The sequence below is a fragment of the Chiloscyllium punctatum genome, chromosome 40 (assembly GCF_047496795.1).
Source record: "Chiloscyllium punctatum isolate Juve2018m chromosome 40, sChiPun1.3, whole genome shotgun sequence".
Lineage (NCBI taxonomy): Eukaryota > Metazoa > Chordata > Chondrichthyes > Orectolobiformes > Hemiscylliidae > Chiloscyllium > Chiloscyllium punctatum.
Window position 1 is genome coordinate 64,202,148 of NC_092778.1, and position 20,085 is coordinate 64,222,232.

General features: G+C 40.5%; 1 protein-coding gene across 4 annotated transcripts in view; it reads right to left on the reverse strand.

Annotated features, from left to right (window-relative positions):
* snx29 (sorting nexin 29) overlaps positions 1-20,085 on the reverse strand; it is a 491,480-nt gene that overhangs the window by 177,834 nt on the left and 293,561 nt on the right. For all 4 annotated transcript variants that reach the window (XM_072560128.1, XM_072560129.1, XM_072560127.1 and 1 more), the window contains one exon: positions 2,443-2,559. In XM_072560128.1, the coding sequence (XP_072416229.1) occupies positions 2,443-2,559 (117 nt within the window). The remainder of the gene's footprint in view (positions 1-2,442; positions 2,560-20,085) is intronic.

Consider the following 20,085-nt stretch of genomic DNA (forward strand, 5'->3'; position numbering starts at 1 on the left):
TCGAGAAGGCAACTCATCACCACTTTCTCAAGGATGGCAATAAATGCTAGCCAGCCAGCTGTGCCCCAATCCCATAAATGAAATAAAACATTAATGATCCTTCAACTAAGGGAACAGCTGCTTTCTATCCATCCTGTCCATGCCCCTCATAACTTTATACACCTCTATCATGCCCCATCTCAGCCTTATCTGCTCCAAAAAAACAATCAAAGTTTTGCACTACTCCAACATAACCTCCCTACTCTGAAAGTCCACGCCATGATTTATAAAGGCAAGTGTCCTCTATGAGAAGTTGAGAATGTCGTGGTGGAAAAGCACAGCAGGTCAGGCAGCTTCCTTACTCTATTAACTTTCCAAGGCCTTCAGGGATCTGTGGACAGTATCCCAAGATCCCTCAATTCCTCTGAGCTTCCCAGTGTCCTGCCATTCACGGACACATCCTTGGCATGTGTCCTAGTGCTTGAAACACAAAAGGTTAGTATGGAGGTACAGCAAGCAACTAAGAAAGCTAATAGCATTTTATGATTTATTGGAAGGAGAATTAAATATACAAGTGGAGAGGTTTTTCTTCAGTTATACAGTATTCTGGTGAGAATAGATCCAGAGTATTCTTTTCAGAATTGGTCACCTTATTTAAGGATGGATACACATGCATCGGAGGCAACTCAGAGAAGGCTTACCAGACTAATAAATGGAATGGGTGAGTTGTTCTTGGAGGAAAGGGCTGAACAGGCTCTGCTTGTTTCTGCTGGAGTTTGAGAAGTAAGCAGTGACTCAATGAAACACACAAGACCCTGAGGAATCCTCACAGGGTAAATGTATAAAGGGTAAATGAGAGAGGATGTCTATGATTATGGGAGAATCTATATCTAAAGGTTACTCTTTGACAACAAGGGGTTGCCTTTTTAGCACAGGCATGAAGCAATTTTCTTTTATAGGACAATGTCAAGAGTCTTTGGAACTCCATTCCTGAAAAGGCAGTGTAGGCAAACCCTTTGAAAATTTTAAAGCAGAGTTGGATAAGCAAGAAGGTGAAGATTACCAGAGACCATGGGAATGTGTATTTGAGGTTACACTCAAATCAGCTACAATCTTATTAAATGATAGAGCAGACTTATGAAACTGGATGGTCTCCCCCTGTCCCTTGTTTGTAAATTTGTATACAACTTCCACGTAGCTGGTAATGGATTCAATTATGTTGAAAATAGTTTTAATCAGAGTCATAGAGATGTACAGTATGGAAAGAGACAAGGAACAAAGAAAATTTACAGCACAGAACAGGTCCTTTGGCCCTCCAAGCCTGAGCCGATCCAAATCCACTGTCTAAACCTATCGCCCAATTCCTAAGCATTTGTATCCCTCTGCTCCCCACCTACTCACGCATCTGTCCAGATGCACCTTAAATGAATCTACCATGCCTGCCTCTACCCTTCAGTCCAACTCGTCCTTGCTGACCAGATATCCCAACCCAATCTAGTCCCACCTGCCAGCACCCAGCCCATATCCCTCTAAACCCTTCCTATTCCTGTACCCATCATCATTCCTAACCAACATCCTGTAAAGCTACAACATGACCTCCCAACTCCTGTACTCAATGCTCAAAGGAAAGCATACCAAACACCTTTTTCACTATCGTATCTACCTGCGACTCCACTTTCAAGGAGCTATGAACCTGCACTCCAAGGTCTCTTTGTTCAGCAACACTCCCCAGGCTCTTGCCATTAAGTATAAGTCCTGCTAAGATTTGCCTTTCCAAAATGCAGCACCTCACATTTATCTAAATTAAATTCCATCTGCCACTTCTCAGCCCATTGGCCCATCTGATCAAGATCATGTTGTATTCTGAGGTAACCTTCTTCGCTGTCCACTGCACCTCCAATTTTGGTGTCACCTGCAAGCTTACTAACTATACCTCTTATGCTCACATCTAAATCATTTATATAAATTATGAAAATTAGTGGACCCAGCACCAAGCTTCTTGAATTAAATTTTACATGAATGCATTGGAATGTAAATTATTTTATTTTGTTTGTTTTAAAGCATATCTTGTAACTTGCCTTTATCTAATTATGCCTTCGCAGAACAACAAACTCGATTTGATTATAAAATCATTGCACACTCCATAGGAAAGCTCTTCATTCTCACTCCTCAAAAACCTCTTCTCCAAGTGCTCCCAAGATTCGAAACGGTTACATTTTTAATCTATTTCTTTCCAAATGTTGTTAACAGAAAACAATAGATTTTTTTTTACCAGTTTTCAAATAGAACTTCTGAAATGTTCTGGCATTCTGTCCCTACTTTATTAGCTTCATAACTTTATCCAAATACATTTTTTTCTGTTGCTACGTTCATGTACTTTGTTCACATACGATAATCATCCACTTGAAATGTACAGTTCACAATTATCCACCATCTCCAAACTGAGTATATAAAACTACTTACCGGCCCTCGTAAATCAATGAGTTCCTGCCTCATCTGTGAGATAAGGGCCTCCTTAGCCATCAGTAATCTGTGTAGTCTTTCATTGAATTCTATGAGTTCACCATGCATCTCTGCCACCTACAAACAAAGGATGCAGAAAATTAGAAATAAAATGCAGCCCACAGGGTTCAAACTCAATTATTTAGATTTCAAACACGCTGTGCCTAATAAAGAAGTCACCAAAATAAGGATTTTCAAGCAACTACAATTGCCAATTTAAAGTTCTACAAAAAAAATGACTGAAATGTCTACCAAGTACTTCAGTTAAAAACTGGAGAAGTTGTTCTCCTTGGGGAACAGTAAGTTGAAAGAAGACTTGATAGAAGTATTCAAAACTGAGAGGGTTTTACGACAGAGTGTACAGGAAGAAACGGTTCCCTTTGGTACGAGGATTGGGAATCACAGGGCGCAGTTGAAAGGTAATTGGAAACAAGAAAAGCTTATTTTACGCAGCCAGTTATTAAGGTCTGTAAAGTCTGAGTTTGTCTTGGAGCCAGGGCAGGTTCGATTGAAGAATTCAACAGAGAATTGGATCATTATCTGAGAAAAAACTGTGCAGGGCTACCAAGAAAGTGACACTGGCTGAATTTCTCCTGCAGAGGGCTAGCATGGAAACAATGATCTGAATAGCCTCCTTCTGTGTTGCAACCATTCTATGAAGTACATGTGAAGATGCAGGGGAACATCATTTCAGTTAAAATCCATGCCATTCACCATAAAGTAAAGTGCTTCATGATACTCATGATGCATTCCACAAAAAAGCCAGTACTTTGAGCAATGCAATCAGTTCAATAGCTGACTCAATTGGCAGATGGGTATCTTTTAGAAACTCATTATATTTTGCATTCTTGTGTTATGCATATTGTAACGTATTAACAAACATTCCTCATCATGGCCCTCACATCAATTTGACTATGATATTACCTTAAAGTACATGAATAGTGTTTTAATATTTTATAGCATGGTTTCCAGCTACACCACTAAATCTTCTACTGTTCATTGACGCCAAGGTCTTACACCCACTGCTAGAAAGACAGAATCCACTGATCTCCATCACAAACTATGTTCCCTCATTACTAACGTAATATCTCCCCCACATAACTGTCAGATGTTGAGCCAGACTGCTCACAACCATGATGTCATATCTGACTCTGTTCTTCATATTACTCATATTCACATGATTGCTAGAGACAAAGTTATACAGCATGGACACAAACCCTTTGGTCCAACTCATCCCTGCCACTCAGACATCCCAATCTGACCTAGTCCCATTTGCCAGCTTTTGGCCTATATTCCTCTAAACCTTGCATATTTATATACCCACCCCGATGACTTTTAAATGTTGGAACTGAACCCACCTCCACCACTTCCTCTGGCAGCTTGTTCCATACATGCACTACCCTCTATGTGAAAAAGTTACCCCTCAGGAAAGACTTTAAATCTTTCCCTTCCCACCTTAAACCTATATTCCCTCTAGTTTTCACTCTAAGAAAAAGACCTTGACCACACATCTTATCCATGCCCCTCATGATTTTATAAACCTCTATAAAGTCACCCCTCAGGCTTTGATGATCCAGTTAAAAAGCCCGAGCCTATTCAGCCTCTCCTTTACGTTAAACTCTCCAGTCCTGAAAACACCATTATAAATCTTTTCTGCACCCCCTCAAATTTAACAACATCACTCCTATTGAAGGGCAAGTAGAATGACACACGCATTCTAAAAGTGGCCTCACCAACAATGTCTTGTACAGCCACAACAGATCAAAGACAAAGCAATATATTGTTTTAAGAGTCTAAGGTTAAAAGAACCTTATGTGAAGAGTCTCCTCATTCCTCTAAACAGTAAAGCATTTCACATTTCTCACTGACATTGATACTATTGGCTACTCACAGAATCACAGGAATGATTACATTTGACCCATCATCTCTCTGCTGGCTCTCCTCCAATAACTTTGTCCAACTATCACAACTATGATGAATACATTTTAAGTACAGTTCTAATTCAGTATCATTTTTCAAATGTTCCAACTATTTAAGAATAATATGCAATTTACAAAAAAAATGGAGGCTTGTTTGCAAAAATCCAAGCCACAGTCCCAAATAGTTGGTCAGTGCTTTCCAGTGGAATTTCGATTATCTACCAGTCTTTACTTTCTTCCATGTGAAAGCTCCTCTTCATTTTGATGGATTTTTGAGATTCTATCCTTTATAACTGGATCAATAAGTAAAACACTAATCTTCTAAATAAAGACGATTCATTCTCTCCCAATTTTCTGAGAAAACATAGTGCAATACTAATCGGTCAGAATTTACTGAAGTAATGATAAGGCTAATGGTGCTCCCTAGGATTAATAGATAAATAGTGCACCAACTTCAGGCACGGAACAAATGTGCTGTTAAATATGAATATCCAAAGTACTGTCCAACTTAGATTTGCAAAAGTGGCATTTTGCAATCTGCCTCAGTCTTGCACTGAACATTATGAATTTACTATATTGCACAATAGATACAAAATAAACTTGTTGCATATATTTAAATATAATATTACAATATGATTTTATATTCATACATATTCATGGGATGTGGACATGTTGGTTGGGCATTTATTGCCTATCCAAGGGCAGATAAGGGTCAATATTTTTTTTTCCTAAAAGGGCTTCAATGGAGAGATACATTTTTATGACAATTAACAATGGTTACATGGTCACCATTAAGCTAACATTTTAATTCCAGTTAGGGATAGATCATAAATGCTAGCCCAGCCAATGATTATTTCATTATATTAATCTCATTAATGAAAAGTAAAACAAATTATTGTTGCAATAGCATGTCACCAGTACTTTGAAAATGTACATGGACCAAACTGATGCAGAAAATATGCACAAAGTATTGCAACATCTTGAAGAGGAGCTCCACTATTGAGATATTAAGAGAGCATTACATTGAGGGTGCAATCTTAAAACTCTCTCTTCAGGAAAAAAATCAGATACCGAAAGACCATAATGCAGGTTTAGAGTCACAGAGATATACAGCATGGAAACAGATCCTTCGATCCAACTCAACCAGATATCCTAAATTAGTCAAGTCCTGTTTGCCGGCACTTGGCCCATAGCCCTTTCAACCCTTCCTATTCATATACCCATTATTCTGGCTAAGCGTTTTATCACGTCACAATCAATATACAGTATAAATTGATTTAACATAGTGGGTCACTGCATTTGTAGTAGTTCATTGTTTCTGAATGTGCTATATAAGGGGTTTCGGCAGACTGAACATGTGGAATTGGTGGATAGATTCATTAAAAACCACAACATGCTATTGTCTTTGGGACAGAACAATTATTGTCATTTACCAGCAACACCCAGAAGAGCCGACAAAAAGATCTTCCAGTCAGCCACTCTTAAATCTTGACTGCCTCCAACAAATCATGTCAGCAGTCAATGGCACACAAACCACATAAAAGCAATTGGCAAAGAAGTGTTTGAATAAGGAAAACTCTAGGGTCTCATTTACTTTTAAATGACACATCAGTTTCACTTTAGAATCCAAAATCTTTGAGTTTACCAGCTGTAAAAACTGCTAGTTATATTGGAGATGAATTCCAGAGCCAACAGCCTGCAATATCACAGCTGATGCTGTCCAGACCAGTATTGAGGCCCATGTGTATGTGCTAATGAAGGGACTGCTGTTCAGTAAAATCCACTTTGACTGTCATAATTTTAATTGATCGAATCTCCCACCGTAAGGTCCTGTAGAACACGTTTGTATATTAGAGTCATAGAGATGTACAGCATGGAAACAGACCCTTCGGTCCGATCCGTGAAAGAATTTATTTTCTTTGAGAAGTATGGGTCATACATCTCCAGACTATTTTGGAGTAGACATGGTATTTTCAAACCTTGGCAGAACCTTGTGCCTCTCCAGTGACAGATTTTCTAGTAGCTGCAGCATTCAGTCAGGGCAGAGAGTGGCAGAATTTTCATGATCCACCTACTTGCAACTTGATTAGATCAACCCATGATACCCATCCACACTCATCTATGGCTCCCTATAACTTGCATGTCTCCTTACAGCCCCTCTGCCTACATTGCCACGCTGACATATTCATAACCTCAATCTAATCCTTTAATGACCTCTTTGAACTTGTCAATCAAACTGTGAATTTAGGATTCACTCATGAAATATGAAGTTGATGAGACATCTCAATGACACAGACAAGCTTAAAAGGACTGGAAATTTATCATGAGAAGGACCGTGGGTGACCTTAACATATTGCTGTCTACTGAGCTCTTAACTGGCCAATTAACGCTGATTGTTGCAGGCTGACCCTTTCTGCAAAGTTTGGTGACATTTTTAGGCAAGTATGTAAGTTGATACAACACTAGCTTCCTGTGGACTCTTCCCTTCTCAAAGCTAATTTCCTTGACAAAGTGAATCACATGAACCTTATCTCCAGGTAGAAAGGCAAACTAGCTCAACTTTATTCGATCTTGAAATTAAATAGACAAATTGATGGCAGAAATTAACACTCCTAACATCTCCAGTGAGTTGAAATCTAAGTCCTAGATTTTCACTGAGATTCAGAGGACTTTTAAAAATGGCAGAGGGAACTGGATTCAGAACACTCACCCCACATTGACAGATCCCACCTTTGCTGGTAAAGGAAAGGGGTGAGGTTCAGTCCTGAGCTCAAACATACCCCATTTCTTCTGTAGCAAGAACCTTAAAACTGTTTGCAAGTCATGAATTATTTAAGCAGAGCTACATGCACTTGAAGAATGGATAAGATCTGTAAAACTGACAAGTAATGATGCTATATAAATTTCCAGTCCTTTTAAACTTGCCTGTGTCATTGAGTTGCCTCATCAACTTATTATTTCAAGAGGGAATCTTAAATTCACAGTTTACTGACAGCTCAAAGAGGTCACTAAAGGATTAGATTACATGAGGTTATGAATATGTCAGCATGCCAGTGTAGGCACAGGGGCTATAAGGGGTCATGCAAGTTACAAGAAGCCGTAGACAGGTGTAGATGAGTATCGTGGGTTGACATTAAGTTGGCATTAGGGCATTGAAGTGACATGGGACATGGGTGGTGGGGTGAGGGCATATATGGAGTGAGGGCCTAAAATTGAACAAAACAACTAAAACAAACGCCGAGCCCTACTCCAATCTGCATTCAGGGGTGGGAAGCTTAACTCTATCCTGCAACAGCTCCCTCAGAATGGAAATCCCACCATTCACAGAACACAGAACATAGAAAAGTACAGCACAGAACAGGCCCTTTGGTCCACGATGTTGTGCGGAGGATTAATCCTAATGTAAAATAAAATAATTTAACCTTCGCACCTCTCAATTCCCTGCTATCAATGTGAATGTCCAGCAGTAGCTTACATGTCCCTAATGTCTCTGCTTCCACCACCACTGCTGGCAACGCATTCCATGCATTCACAACTCTCTGCATAAAGAACCTTCCTCTGACATCCCCTCTATACCTTTCTCCTAATATCTTAAAACTATGACCCCTCGTGCCAGTCAATCCTGCCCTGGGGAAAAGTCTCTGGCTATTGACTCTATCCTTGCCTCTCATTATCTTGTACACCTCTAAACTGCTGGAGTGAGCACAGCAATCGTTCCATCCCTGGATGGTCTCAAACCACCAACCTTTTGATTAACAGCGAACACCCTGATCAATTGCACCACAGACACTCATTCAGAGGAGTTTCTCCTGAAGCAGATGTGGCAAGTTGGGAATATTCCCAACTCACGCTGTCTGCCTTGGAAGCAAAACCATGGCCAAATAATCTAACTACCATCAGTGCAGCTGCTCAAAAGGTTGTTTACATGTGTGACCATGCTTCTTCCCTGTAAAACAACTTTCCCCACACTTTGAGCAACCAAGCCCAGCATGGACTGATGTCAGCAGAGTTCAAAGCAGGTCAGAAGAGCACCCATTCTCCATCCCACCTCTATGCCTCCATTTTAGCCTAAATTAAAGACATAGTCCCAAAACGTACATGTACAACTGCATAGTTTAAAAAATGATTCCAAAACCCTTTCCATTCCACATTCTTATAAAATGTTACATTTGTAACTGTATGTTCAGATCAATTATTTTTGATGGTATTTCTACTCAGTTTGCCTCAAGGTTAGAAATAACAAGTGGTCTACTTTCAAATTCGTCTGCTGCTCTGTAGTCATATAGTGGAAGATACTTAGATTGCTGTCACCAGTTGTCTGAGTCGAATGGCTGAGCAGCCAAATATATCAACAGTTTATTCAAACTCGCAGACAGTTGTGATAGAACATGGTGACATTATTGTGCTCATAAACCACTGTAATCCATTGGGTCTTAAATATCATTCCAGGCAATCGAGGAAATTGAGTTGGGGAAAACAATTACCCTAACCATTCCTGAGGAGAAAACAAAAATAACATTGTTGCCGTCCTCTCATTTCAACTAATTACATGGTTTATGTTTGAAAAATGTGCCATTTTCCAAGTGTAATTAAATACTACCTGCTTCATATTAATGTCACATCTCCATAACTCAGAAATACTATTGCAACCATGTTGATTCAGAAATTTAGAAATCTGAAGTGCAAAGGGACTTGGGAATTCTAGCTCAGGTTTCTCTTTAGGTAAACTTGCAGGTTGAGTCAGTGGTTAAGAAGACAAATACAATGTTGGCATTCATCTCAAGAAGACTAGAATATAAAAGCACAAATGCACTTCTGAGGCTTTATAAGGCTCTAATCAGACCACATTTAGAATACTGTGAGCAATTTTGGGCCCACACTTCAGGAAGGATGCACTGGCCCTGGAACAGGTCCAGAGGAGGTTCACAGAATGATCCCAGGAATGAAAGATGCAACATACATGAAAAGTTTGAGGACTCTGGGACTATACTCGATGGAGTTTAGAAGGATGAGGGAGGATTTGGTTGAAACTTACAGAATGCTGAATGGCCTAGACCGAGTGGACATTGGGAAGATGTTTCCATTGGTAGAAGAGACTAGGACCCAAGGGCACAGCCTCAGAATAAAGGGAAGACATTTTAGAATGGAGATATGGAGAAACCTCTTCAGTCAGAGAGTGGTGAATCTGTGGAATTCATTAGCACAGAAGGTTATGGAGGCCAAGTCATTCAGTATATTTAAGACATATAGATAGGCTCTTGTTTGTCAAGGAGATCAAAGGTTACAGGGAGAAAGCAGAAGAATGGGATTGAGAAACTTATCAGCTAAGATTGAACGACAGAGCAGAATGGATGGACAGGATGGCCTAATTTCTGCTCTTATGACTTATGGAAATACAGCTCAGAAGTATGCAGAGCAACGATATAAAATAAAGGGTACAGTTCCAAAGGAAGTTCTAGAGCAGGAAGAACTGGGGACATATGCAAATGAAACATAGAGAGTAGCAGGACAGATTATGAGCATGGTTAATAAAGAAAATGGAATGCCAGGCTTATCAACAGAGGGGTAGAGTGCAAAAGCAATGAGGTTATATTAAACGTTATCATTATCTGAGAAGTGGGGGTGCCAGTGTTGGACTGGAGTGGATAAAGTTAAAAATCACACAACACCAGGTTATAGTTCAGCCAGCAAAGACCTTACAGGCTGAATGGCCTCCACCAATGCTATAACCATTCTGTGATTCTATATAGCCAAACAATTGAGAGCAAATCAAGGGTGTTGTTACTTAAATAGTGCAGTGGGCATGTCAGGCTGCACTCTGATCATCATGCTCAGTTCTGGTCAATCAGAATTCAACTCATATGAAAAGTCTCCTGTTCAGTTTCCTGGCCATAGCATCAGTATGGAGTTATGTGGGATTACATGGGGTTGCAATTCTCTGACTAAAATCTCAATTTTCATGGGCATTCATCTATTAAAGTGATGTAGAGAGGGTACACAACACTGACTATGTCCCTAACCCCATGTATTTTGCTCAAGTCCCCACTTTCTAGAGGCTATGTATCTGCAAGACCATAGAGAGAATAACAGCGGTTTCCAATGCTCCATATACAAGCATACAAGTTACTCTGCCATTTAATAAAATTACAATTGCATTTCCATAGAAATCCACAGAATCCGTATAAGGTGGAAACAGGCCATTCAGCCAACAAGTCTACACTGATGATCTGAACAGCATCCCACCAACAGACCCAACCCCTCCAACAACCCTGCATATTCCCTAGCTAACGCACTTAACCTGCATACTATGGGTAATTTGGCATGGCCAATCCATCTAACTTGCACATTTTGGACTGTGGGAGGAAACCGGAGCACCTGGCAGAAACCCACACAGACACGGCGAGATTGTGCAAACCACACAGACCAAGGCGAGAATTGAACCCAGGTCCCTGGCACTGTATAGCATCAGTGCTAACCACTGAGCCACCGTGACACCATTACTTCCCATTCCAACCTATCCCTGACAACCTTCCACCATTTTTGTTTACACAAACACGCATAATACACCAGTGAGAGTGCAACACACCTCAAAGTCATCTACAAGGAAAAGACAAATAGTTAAATGCCTTACGAGACCTAAAGAGACCACAGAAATGTCGTGCAAAGTGCTACATTTGTGTCAAGAGTCAGGTAGTAGAGAGGCTTGACGCAAGTGCAAAGAACAAAGAAAATTACAGCACAGGAACAGGCCCTTCAGCCGTCCAGGTCTGCACCGATCCAGATCCTCTATTTAAATTTATCGCCTGTCTTCTAAGAATCTGTACCCCTCTGCTCTCCGCCCATTCATGAATCTGTCTAGACACATCTTAAATGACGCTATTGTCTCCCACTGTCCTCTGCATAAAGAACTTTCCACACAAATGCCCTTAGGCATTTTCCCTCTCACCTTGAACTTGTGATCCCTAGTAATTGAGTAATTGAGTCCCCCACTCTGGGAAAAAGCTTCTTGCTATCCACCCTGTCTATACCTCTCATGATTTTGTAGACCTCAATCAGGTCCCCACTCAACCTCTGTTTTTCTAATGAAAATAATCCTAATCTACTCAACCTCTCTTCATAGCTAGCGCCCTCCATACCAGGCAACATCCTGGTGAACCTCCTCTGCACCCTCTCCAAGCATCTACACCCTTTTGGTAATGTCACTGACCAGAACTGTACTTCAATATTTATTCCAAATGTGGCCAAACCAAAGTCCTATAGAACTGTAATATGGCCTGCCAACTCTTGTATTTAATACCCGGTCCAATGAAGGAAGACATGTTGTATGCCTTCTTGACCACTCTATCAACCTGCGTAGCCACCTTCAGGGTACAATGGACCCAAACACCCAGATCTCTCTGTACATCAATTTTCGCAGGGCTTTTCCATTTACTATATAGTTCGCTCTTGAATTGGCTCTTCCAAAATGCAGCACTTTGCATTTGTACAGATTGAACTCCATCTGCCATTTCTCTGTCCAACTCTCAAATCTACCTATATTCTGCTGCATTCTCCAACAGTCCTCTTCACTACCTGCTATTCCACCAATCGAGTGGCTCCACTCTTTCAAAATGACTTTTAATGTTTGTGTTGTCTCTACTTGAGGTCACTTCAGCAATAGCAGCTAATTTGAGGTAACCTGCGGTCTCCTTTGCTGGCTTGCCTCAGTTGACTGCGTTGGATATGCTTTAGTGGTCCATGGCCTAGAGTGGTCAAGCCTGCAGGGGGTCTCCAGCAAAGGTATAGTTGCAACCAGTTTGGTATGATCCAATGGAGATGTTAATGTCCCTGGTGGAGGGGAGGTGGTGGTGCAGCATAGCATTTCTGGAGTATCCTGAGATAACAATCCCTGGATTCTTGTCTGTTACTCCTCACTCATCTCAAAGCTAAAAATCACACAACACTAGGTTATAGTCCAACAGGTTTACTTAGGAGTACAAGTTTTCAGAGTCTTGCTCCTTCATCAGGTATAACCTGGTGCTGTGTGATTTTTAACTTTGTATACCCCAGTCCAAGACCAGCACCTCTACCTCATTCCTGTCAGCATTTAATCTCATCCCTTGAGGAGACAAAGCAATTGGAGGCAGGTTGAGATCCCTCGAACTCCACTCTCACCCAAATGATGAAGGAATGGAGTGAATGGTTCCTGTGTATATCCAACAGATACTGCATGTCCTGCTGCACTTGACTGTCCATGTCCAGCTGCCACTTGGTGCACGAAAGATGTAATACACTTGTATGCCAGAACCACACAACCTGGGTACTCTCCTCTGCTCTTCACTCCAATCTACAAATGATCTTTGGCACCTCTTCCAGATGCTCCCCTCCTTAATTATGCATCTCCATCTGCTCAATAACCAGAGGCTCATCATCTAAACTCGGCTAAGCAATGGCCTATTCCCCAGCAGTCTTCAGGATGTTCAATGCTTTGACTGCTTCTTTAGCCTCTAGGTATGAACCCATGCCTGTGTTGTGCTCACTAGAATGCGAGCCCAAACCCACTCCAGTCAAGGCTACCCACCAAAGTGATTGCCTCTGAGTTGAGGAAGGTGGGAGCAATGCCTAAATGTGGCATCCTTGGAGGTTCATGACTGTTCTTCCTCAGAGATTTGGTTCAAGGAGTTAATAGGGATGAATCTGGGGGGCTAGGATTCTTCTTCCTTTTGTCCTGGCTTAGATTGGGATCCAGAGACAATAGGAAAAAAACAAAAATGTGCCAAAGTCATGAGCTGCTAACCTTATCCAAGGTTTTGTTTAGTCATTGGTGCTTGATGTGCAACTGGAGGCTCTCTCACTAAATGGCTGGAGTTATCCAATGTCCTTTGTGGCAAAGCCAAGTACCCCTTGCTCTCTGGCCAGCTTAGTACCTGCTCCTTAAAATCAGTCAAAGCCTTGTGTCAAACATTCCCCTCTGCCTGGTGACTTTCATACTTATTGTGCATGTTCTTCTCCTGCAGAAGAGAAACATTCAGCATACATAAGCACTAGCCCTCCATTGATAGATAAAGTTAGACATTTCAATTCCCAGTGCCGTAATTGTCTGAGTGCATTACTAGTAAGAAGAATTTGGTCTGGGGAAGCTGAACATTAAAGGATTCTGAACGAACAGTGGTTCAGTATCATCAAAGATCTGCAGCTAATGTAAACCTATGAAGTAATGTATGATATGTACATCTGAGGTACCGGTGAAATATTCATCCTAAAGTAATCTTTTCTCCTTATCCCACGCTCACTTTTAGTGAAAAGCTATCAGATGTCTATATTGCCCAATTTGTGAAGAAAGATCAATAAGCTGATGATATGTGAGCAACCAAGTGTTGTAACTCATTTTATATTTTAAGTGTGAGTTCTGGCAAGTAATACTGTACTGATGGCTGTAATGATGTGACAGACATCGAATGCAGACGAATCATTTGATGGAGTTGCCTGGCACCAAATCTTGCGCATGGCAGTCCTCTGCACTTTCTACCGTACAATGATAACTCATTCATAGGGGCATGAAACATTGAGTGGGTAGTGACTCATATCCTGGCAGAGCAGAGATTATTCATCCAGTTATAAACTGGAGTCAGGTTCTTTTCAACTGTCCTAGGTGCTGATCTCTGCAGCCTCCTTTGTCCAGAGTGTTTGTGGCAGTCAGGATTCAGGAGAACCTCTTGGAAAGCACCACATTTTGCATAATCTCTGACATCTCTAAGGTGGGTGCACAACATGAACGGGGGTTGAGTGACGTTACTGTGTTGCAGAGAGTGAAGTGTTATCCAAATACACACCCCCGGCTCCAGCTCATAAAGCTTGCACTTTACCCATGCAAAATTATGCAATGACTGTGTATAAAGTAAGCCCATGAGGAAACCAACCAGTCCCTGAACTGGCTGGCCTCCAGACACAGTCTTAAAAAAATCAAGTTACGAACTCACAGAAAGACACAATGCCTCAGTGGTTAGCACTGCAGCCTCTCATTGCCAGGGACCTGGGCTAAATTCAAACTTTGGATGGTTGTCTGTGTGGAGTTTGCATATTCTCCCAGTGTCTGTATGGGTTTCCACTGGGTGCTCCAATTTCCACCCACAATCCAAAAATGTGCAGATTAGGTGGACTGGCTATGCTAACTCATCTGTGATGTGCAGGTAAGGTGGATTAGCCATGGTAAATGCAGGTGGGGGTCTGGGTAGGAATGCTCTTCAGAGGGTCGGTGCAAACTCAATGGACTGAATGGACTGTAGGGATTACAGTTCACTGACTGTAATATGTTTTAACTAGTCTTAAGCATGAGAGGCACAGTATAAATGCAAGTCTTCCTTTAGTTCTGAAGCGTCAATTGTTTGCATGGGGACTTGAACCCACAACTCTCTGACTCAGAACTGAGACTGTCCCCGCTGAGCCATGACTGACACCTGGAATGTCAAGAGTTATTTAAAACTGCAATTGTGCAAGTGTTTGCACAGTTCTCTACATTTTAAAGGCGAACTGTTGCCTGCATCTGTAAGAACTCAAGACTTGACATTTTTCTTTTTAGTAGTTCTTCGTAAAGAAACCTCTTGAATACAAACAATAGAAACTTAACTGCTGTTGCATTCTAACAAATGAGCGAGAATAATTTGTGTTTTTTTTTGCTCAAGTTCATAATGCAGTTATTCTCGAAAAGAGCAGAATGACCAACTGGGAGATTTCAGTTCATCAAATTGCTGCATTGAATAGTTCAGTCTCATAGTCTGCTATGCTGGTCACTGGAAAACATTGGAGGGCACCAGATATGATACAGTTTAATGTGTTGGTTATTTTTGGTTACAGGATAATAAAATGATGCTGTTACTAGTTCACAAGGATATTAATGAGTTTAAACAATGATGAGGAATGGATGCTTTTGATACACGCATAAAGTGTTATTTGCATGCTGTCAAGCTGGTTTGAAAATTTCATCTGTATTAGGACTCTGATTGCTAACTTGAATACTGTTTCTTTTTGTGCTGTGACATTCTGTACTTTTACACATTGTCTAGGTTTTGTGGTCAGCTATCAAATGTTGCCATTAATCACTGACTGCACTGACAAATGTGAACGTAGTTTGTTAAGTGCAGCAAGAATTTTTGCAACAGTATGGTCCAACAACAAAACAAACTGGATCTTAGCAGCAAGGCACATTCCTCACAAAACCTTAATGACATTACAACCTGAACATCAATTTTCAGCTCAAAAGCAAGTGAATGTTTTGTTCTGATTCTGACTACTTCTAATTACTTCAAATATTGTTAAAAACTGTTTATTAAAGTACCCAGACAGAGGGCTAAAAGGAAGAGAGACTGAAGCTTGTATTTTAGCGCCTGATTGGGAGCATAGTGTGTTCTGCTTGACGAGGGACAATGTGCTGCAGAGCTTCAGATTTTCATTGCTGCGGAGCCAGGTTCCTGGAAATTGTGGCAGCAACCTTGAAAACAATGTGATGGCTGCCAAGCTGGGCATGTATACATTGGCACACCATCATTCTGTCGAAGGAATTAGAAAAACACAAAAGTTAGCCCCTACCCCAACACACATCACACCCCATGCCCCACTCATGCCAACCCATTCTGCCTCATGCTCTCCACCCACCCACAAACACTCAAATCCTCCATGCTGACCTATACCCCCCTACACACGTCCCAAACCACTTTATAGTCCCTATGTCAATCAAAGGCCCTCTACCCACCTCTGTGGCACCTCATGCCATCCATGTCAAACTGTGCCTCTTAATCCATGCCCCATGTCCTTTACAATCACATCAACTTATCTACCTTTACACATGCTCCATAATGCCTCGTGTCCTTTGTGTCAATTTATGCCCTTTTTGTCCTTTTATAGCACCCATGTTAACTTACCAACCAATGCTCTCTCTACATCACTCTTTGCCCCTACACATACCAGTACAGCTTATTTAGCATCTATTATGTGCAGACCTCAGGACCAATGCTAATTAAATGAAATTCTTAAGTTTTTATTCTTAAATTCATTATTTCAAAAGAAACTCAATTGATAAAAACCCATTCACTACATTGTAAATCTTGGATTAAAGAATGTTCAATCAAATTGTGAACTGACAGGCACCCCACTGTGAAAGATGTGAATCAGGCAAGCTGCACTAGTCCTATCATTATAACTGACAGGTTTGTGTCAACAGTCATTGTGAAATTACAAGCATTGGTTTTAGTTAAACACTATGTAGAGTTACTTATGAACAGTTAAAGGCCGGGTGTTTTAAATGTCATAACAGCCAATTTTGACAATGTTGACAGCTCCCTCAGTTCCAATGACTTTTGCACACGTTCATGTCTACTTTCAAAGATCACATTACCTTATCCAAAAGAGTACCATACTTCACCAAAGGGTATCTTATCAATTCAAAGAACTCTGGCAGCTTTAGACATTCTCCAACAAATTTTCAAGTTCATCCGTCCTGCCTGTGCATCCCTCTAGCAAACATCTGATCAGCCTCTGTGAACAATGGATATGCAAATTTAAATATGCCCTTATCTCTCAACTCCACCCCTTTCCTGGCACCCACAAGATAATAGAAGGTGTTGTGTTCAAGAGTGGAACATCTGGATGCAGGTCTCTGCCTCTGTTTTCATAATGATGGATAGACTCCCTGTTTTGGTGAAAATTCAAGCAGAAAAGGAGGCATAGAAACCAAAGTGAGATACTGAGATAGATATTGCAAGGAAGAGAAGCTGGGGTTGAAGCCCTGCTAAACAAAGGAAAGTAACAAAAAGAAATTAACAAACAGACATGAGGCCTGGAAACAGCGTGAAGGAACAGTGGATTGAGGACAGACAGAAGGAGTTGGACACAGCGTGACAGGAAGAGAGACTTAAACATTGAACACAGCCTGTCTGATTCAGGCGGTCCCCGGGTGAAGGGCTTTTGCCCGAAACGTCGATTTCGAAGCTCCTTGGATGCTGCCTGAACTGCTGTGCTCTTCCAGCACCACTAATCCAGAATCTGGTTTCCAGCATCTGCAGTCATTGTTTTTACCTCGGTCCCCGAGTGTAATAAGAGAGCTGGTAACATGATTATTTGTATACAAATGCTCAGGAGGCAGACGTACAAAATTCTATGATTGTATCCAGAATATTAAATTTGTTTTAAAGCTAGAGTGTCATCAGTTGGAACATGACCAGACTCCCCAATCTATCATCTGGTAATATGTCTGTGTTTGACAGCATGCACGTTGTTGTATTGCAGAAGCTCCTTTCGACGCAATTTTAAAAAAATTGAATATGAAACTTTTAAAAAGCCTGACAAATAGTGAGGTTTACACTGTAAATGATCTCACTGTTCACAATGACTTTACACATTTAGATATACCAGGGAGAGTTGTTTTCAATTAAACAGTTCGTTAATTTACACTGTGGAATCTCCTAAAAAGTTTCTGTACCTGCTAAATTCAGCTGCAAAAATAGTTGCACAAATCATTGTAACTTGTGGGCAATTAGCCCATGTTGGTGAATCTCTGCATATTTACAGACCGACTTGAGAGTCATCACCACACACTACCTCCCCCACTGAGGCTCACCAGCAACTTCAAGTCTTCACTTTTGCAGCCCTCAAAGTGGCGAACACTTCAGTGCTTGAGATATCACAGATTTCAAGCCCATATGTTGTATGGAAAAATAAATAATCAGTTGCTGCAAATGGGAGAAAGGTCATTGTGAAGTTGAGTAATTTTAGAAATGAAATTTCATGAATTGCTCATATGAAAGCAGATTCTGACCAGACATTTTCTGGTTGTCACTTTTCAAATGTCTTGCACCTTGCCATTTCAAATAATTGAAATCAGAATCCATCTTCAGTGTTCTCAAGTCATTATTTTGACACAATCCTAGCTGTGAGGAATTCAGATTAATTCTGAGATCAAGTTGCCTGTGGAGTACATACCTGGCATCAGGCATTTCAGATGCATGATCATTCTTTGGGGTATGTTCAGTCATTTCACTGTTTGTCACATGGTTACTTCCCACTTGAGAAAATAAAAAAAGTAAAAAGTATATCGAAATCTTTCAGAATCAGTAATGGTTTTGGAGAAGCTATTGAAAAGGGCTGCTAAAACCTTAGTGCACTGAGAGATACACTTTCACAATATAAACAGTGCCTTGAATATGATAGCAAGTTGCAGATGATTTTTTTCAGTCATGAAAAGATGATAATTTGTTCACATCTGCTGCTTTTGTGAACTATGATTCGTTCGCACATCAAAGACCTTCTCTATCTCACTTACAATACTTCGATGTTCTTTCACAATGTGATACGTTGATGATCGAGATGAAAAACAAAAAGTGGAGGATTTTTGTATGTAGCTGCATATTAGAGACCAACTGGTCCATGGTAGTGTATATATTTCAAATGAGCTGTCCCCTTATCACAGCATTTGATTTTATCCAGCCTTATTGGTATGTCCTTCTGTATATTTTTCCTTCATAAATCTTCTAGCTTTTCCTTAGATGCTTTTTTCACTTTAGTTGGCCCATGTCAATGCAACATCTCTCAGTAAAGAAATTTCTCCGGAATTTCATTAACATGCACTAGCTTCCCCCAAATACATCTTAATGTACAATTTATTTTTAAACAGCAGAATCAAGCCCTTGGTTTTGGATTTCCATATGAGTGGAAACATGGTATAATCACCCTACATTTATTTATCCAGCAACCAAGAGAAGATCACGCTGCTGTTAAGAAACTGTGATGTGAACTTAAAAGGTATGTCTTACGTTCAAAATGATTCTCCTATTTTTCATGAACATGGAAAGTTATGAATATTCACAACAGCGTTCTGAATTTCTATGTTTGCACTCTTTTCCTTCTGGGCTGCTCTGATCCTTCACTGCAGAAAGTGGTTTCGTGTGTCAAGAATGATAGTCACTCGGATGCTTGCAATCTACCAACTATTGATGGGCATGCAGTAGGGGTTCTGGGGAAAACCCAGGTTACAATTACCTGTGTCCTATCCCTCCTTCCATCAGATCCCAGCTTCCCTTCAGTCTTATAATAATAAAGTGCGTACTTTTTAAAATGCATTTGTTTATAAGATAATAAAATGCTGGCTAATCAATTATGGCCACATCCTATAAAAAAAACAAATTGAATTGCAAGTTTTGGACTGTGGGAATTAATTTCACAGAGTTAGACAGTGATTACAACATATGCTGCTATTACAAATATGAAGTTTAAGAGATGATGATGTTTGGGACTGCTCTTAATTTACGGTAAGATGGAGGGTAATGGACCTATTCTGAATTGAACACATAAGAAGCCTGCGTGTGGTTTGGTTGTCAAAGGTTGTTGGAGAAGAAAGAGGGGAAAGATTGTTTTACTGGGAAGAAGGTGCAAGACATTAGCACCTATAAAAAATGAACCAAGCAGCAATGGTAATGGTGGAAACACTGTTCACCTCTTTACCATAAAAATCCTGTTTTCACAAAGAAAACTGTTATTTATCAAAGAAACCCGGTTGATGGTCATTTTACTCTAAACGTAATACACACAGAATAGATAATAATCCAAAAATTGCTGCAGGAACTCAGCATGTCTGGCAACATCTGTGGAGAGAAAACAGTTAATGTTTCAAATCCAGTGACCCTTCTTCAAAACTGGAAACTGGACTCAAAATGTT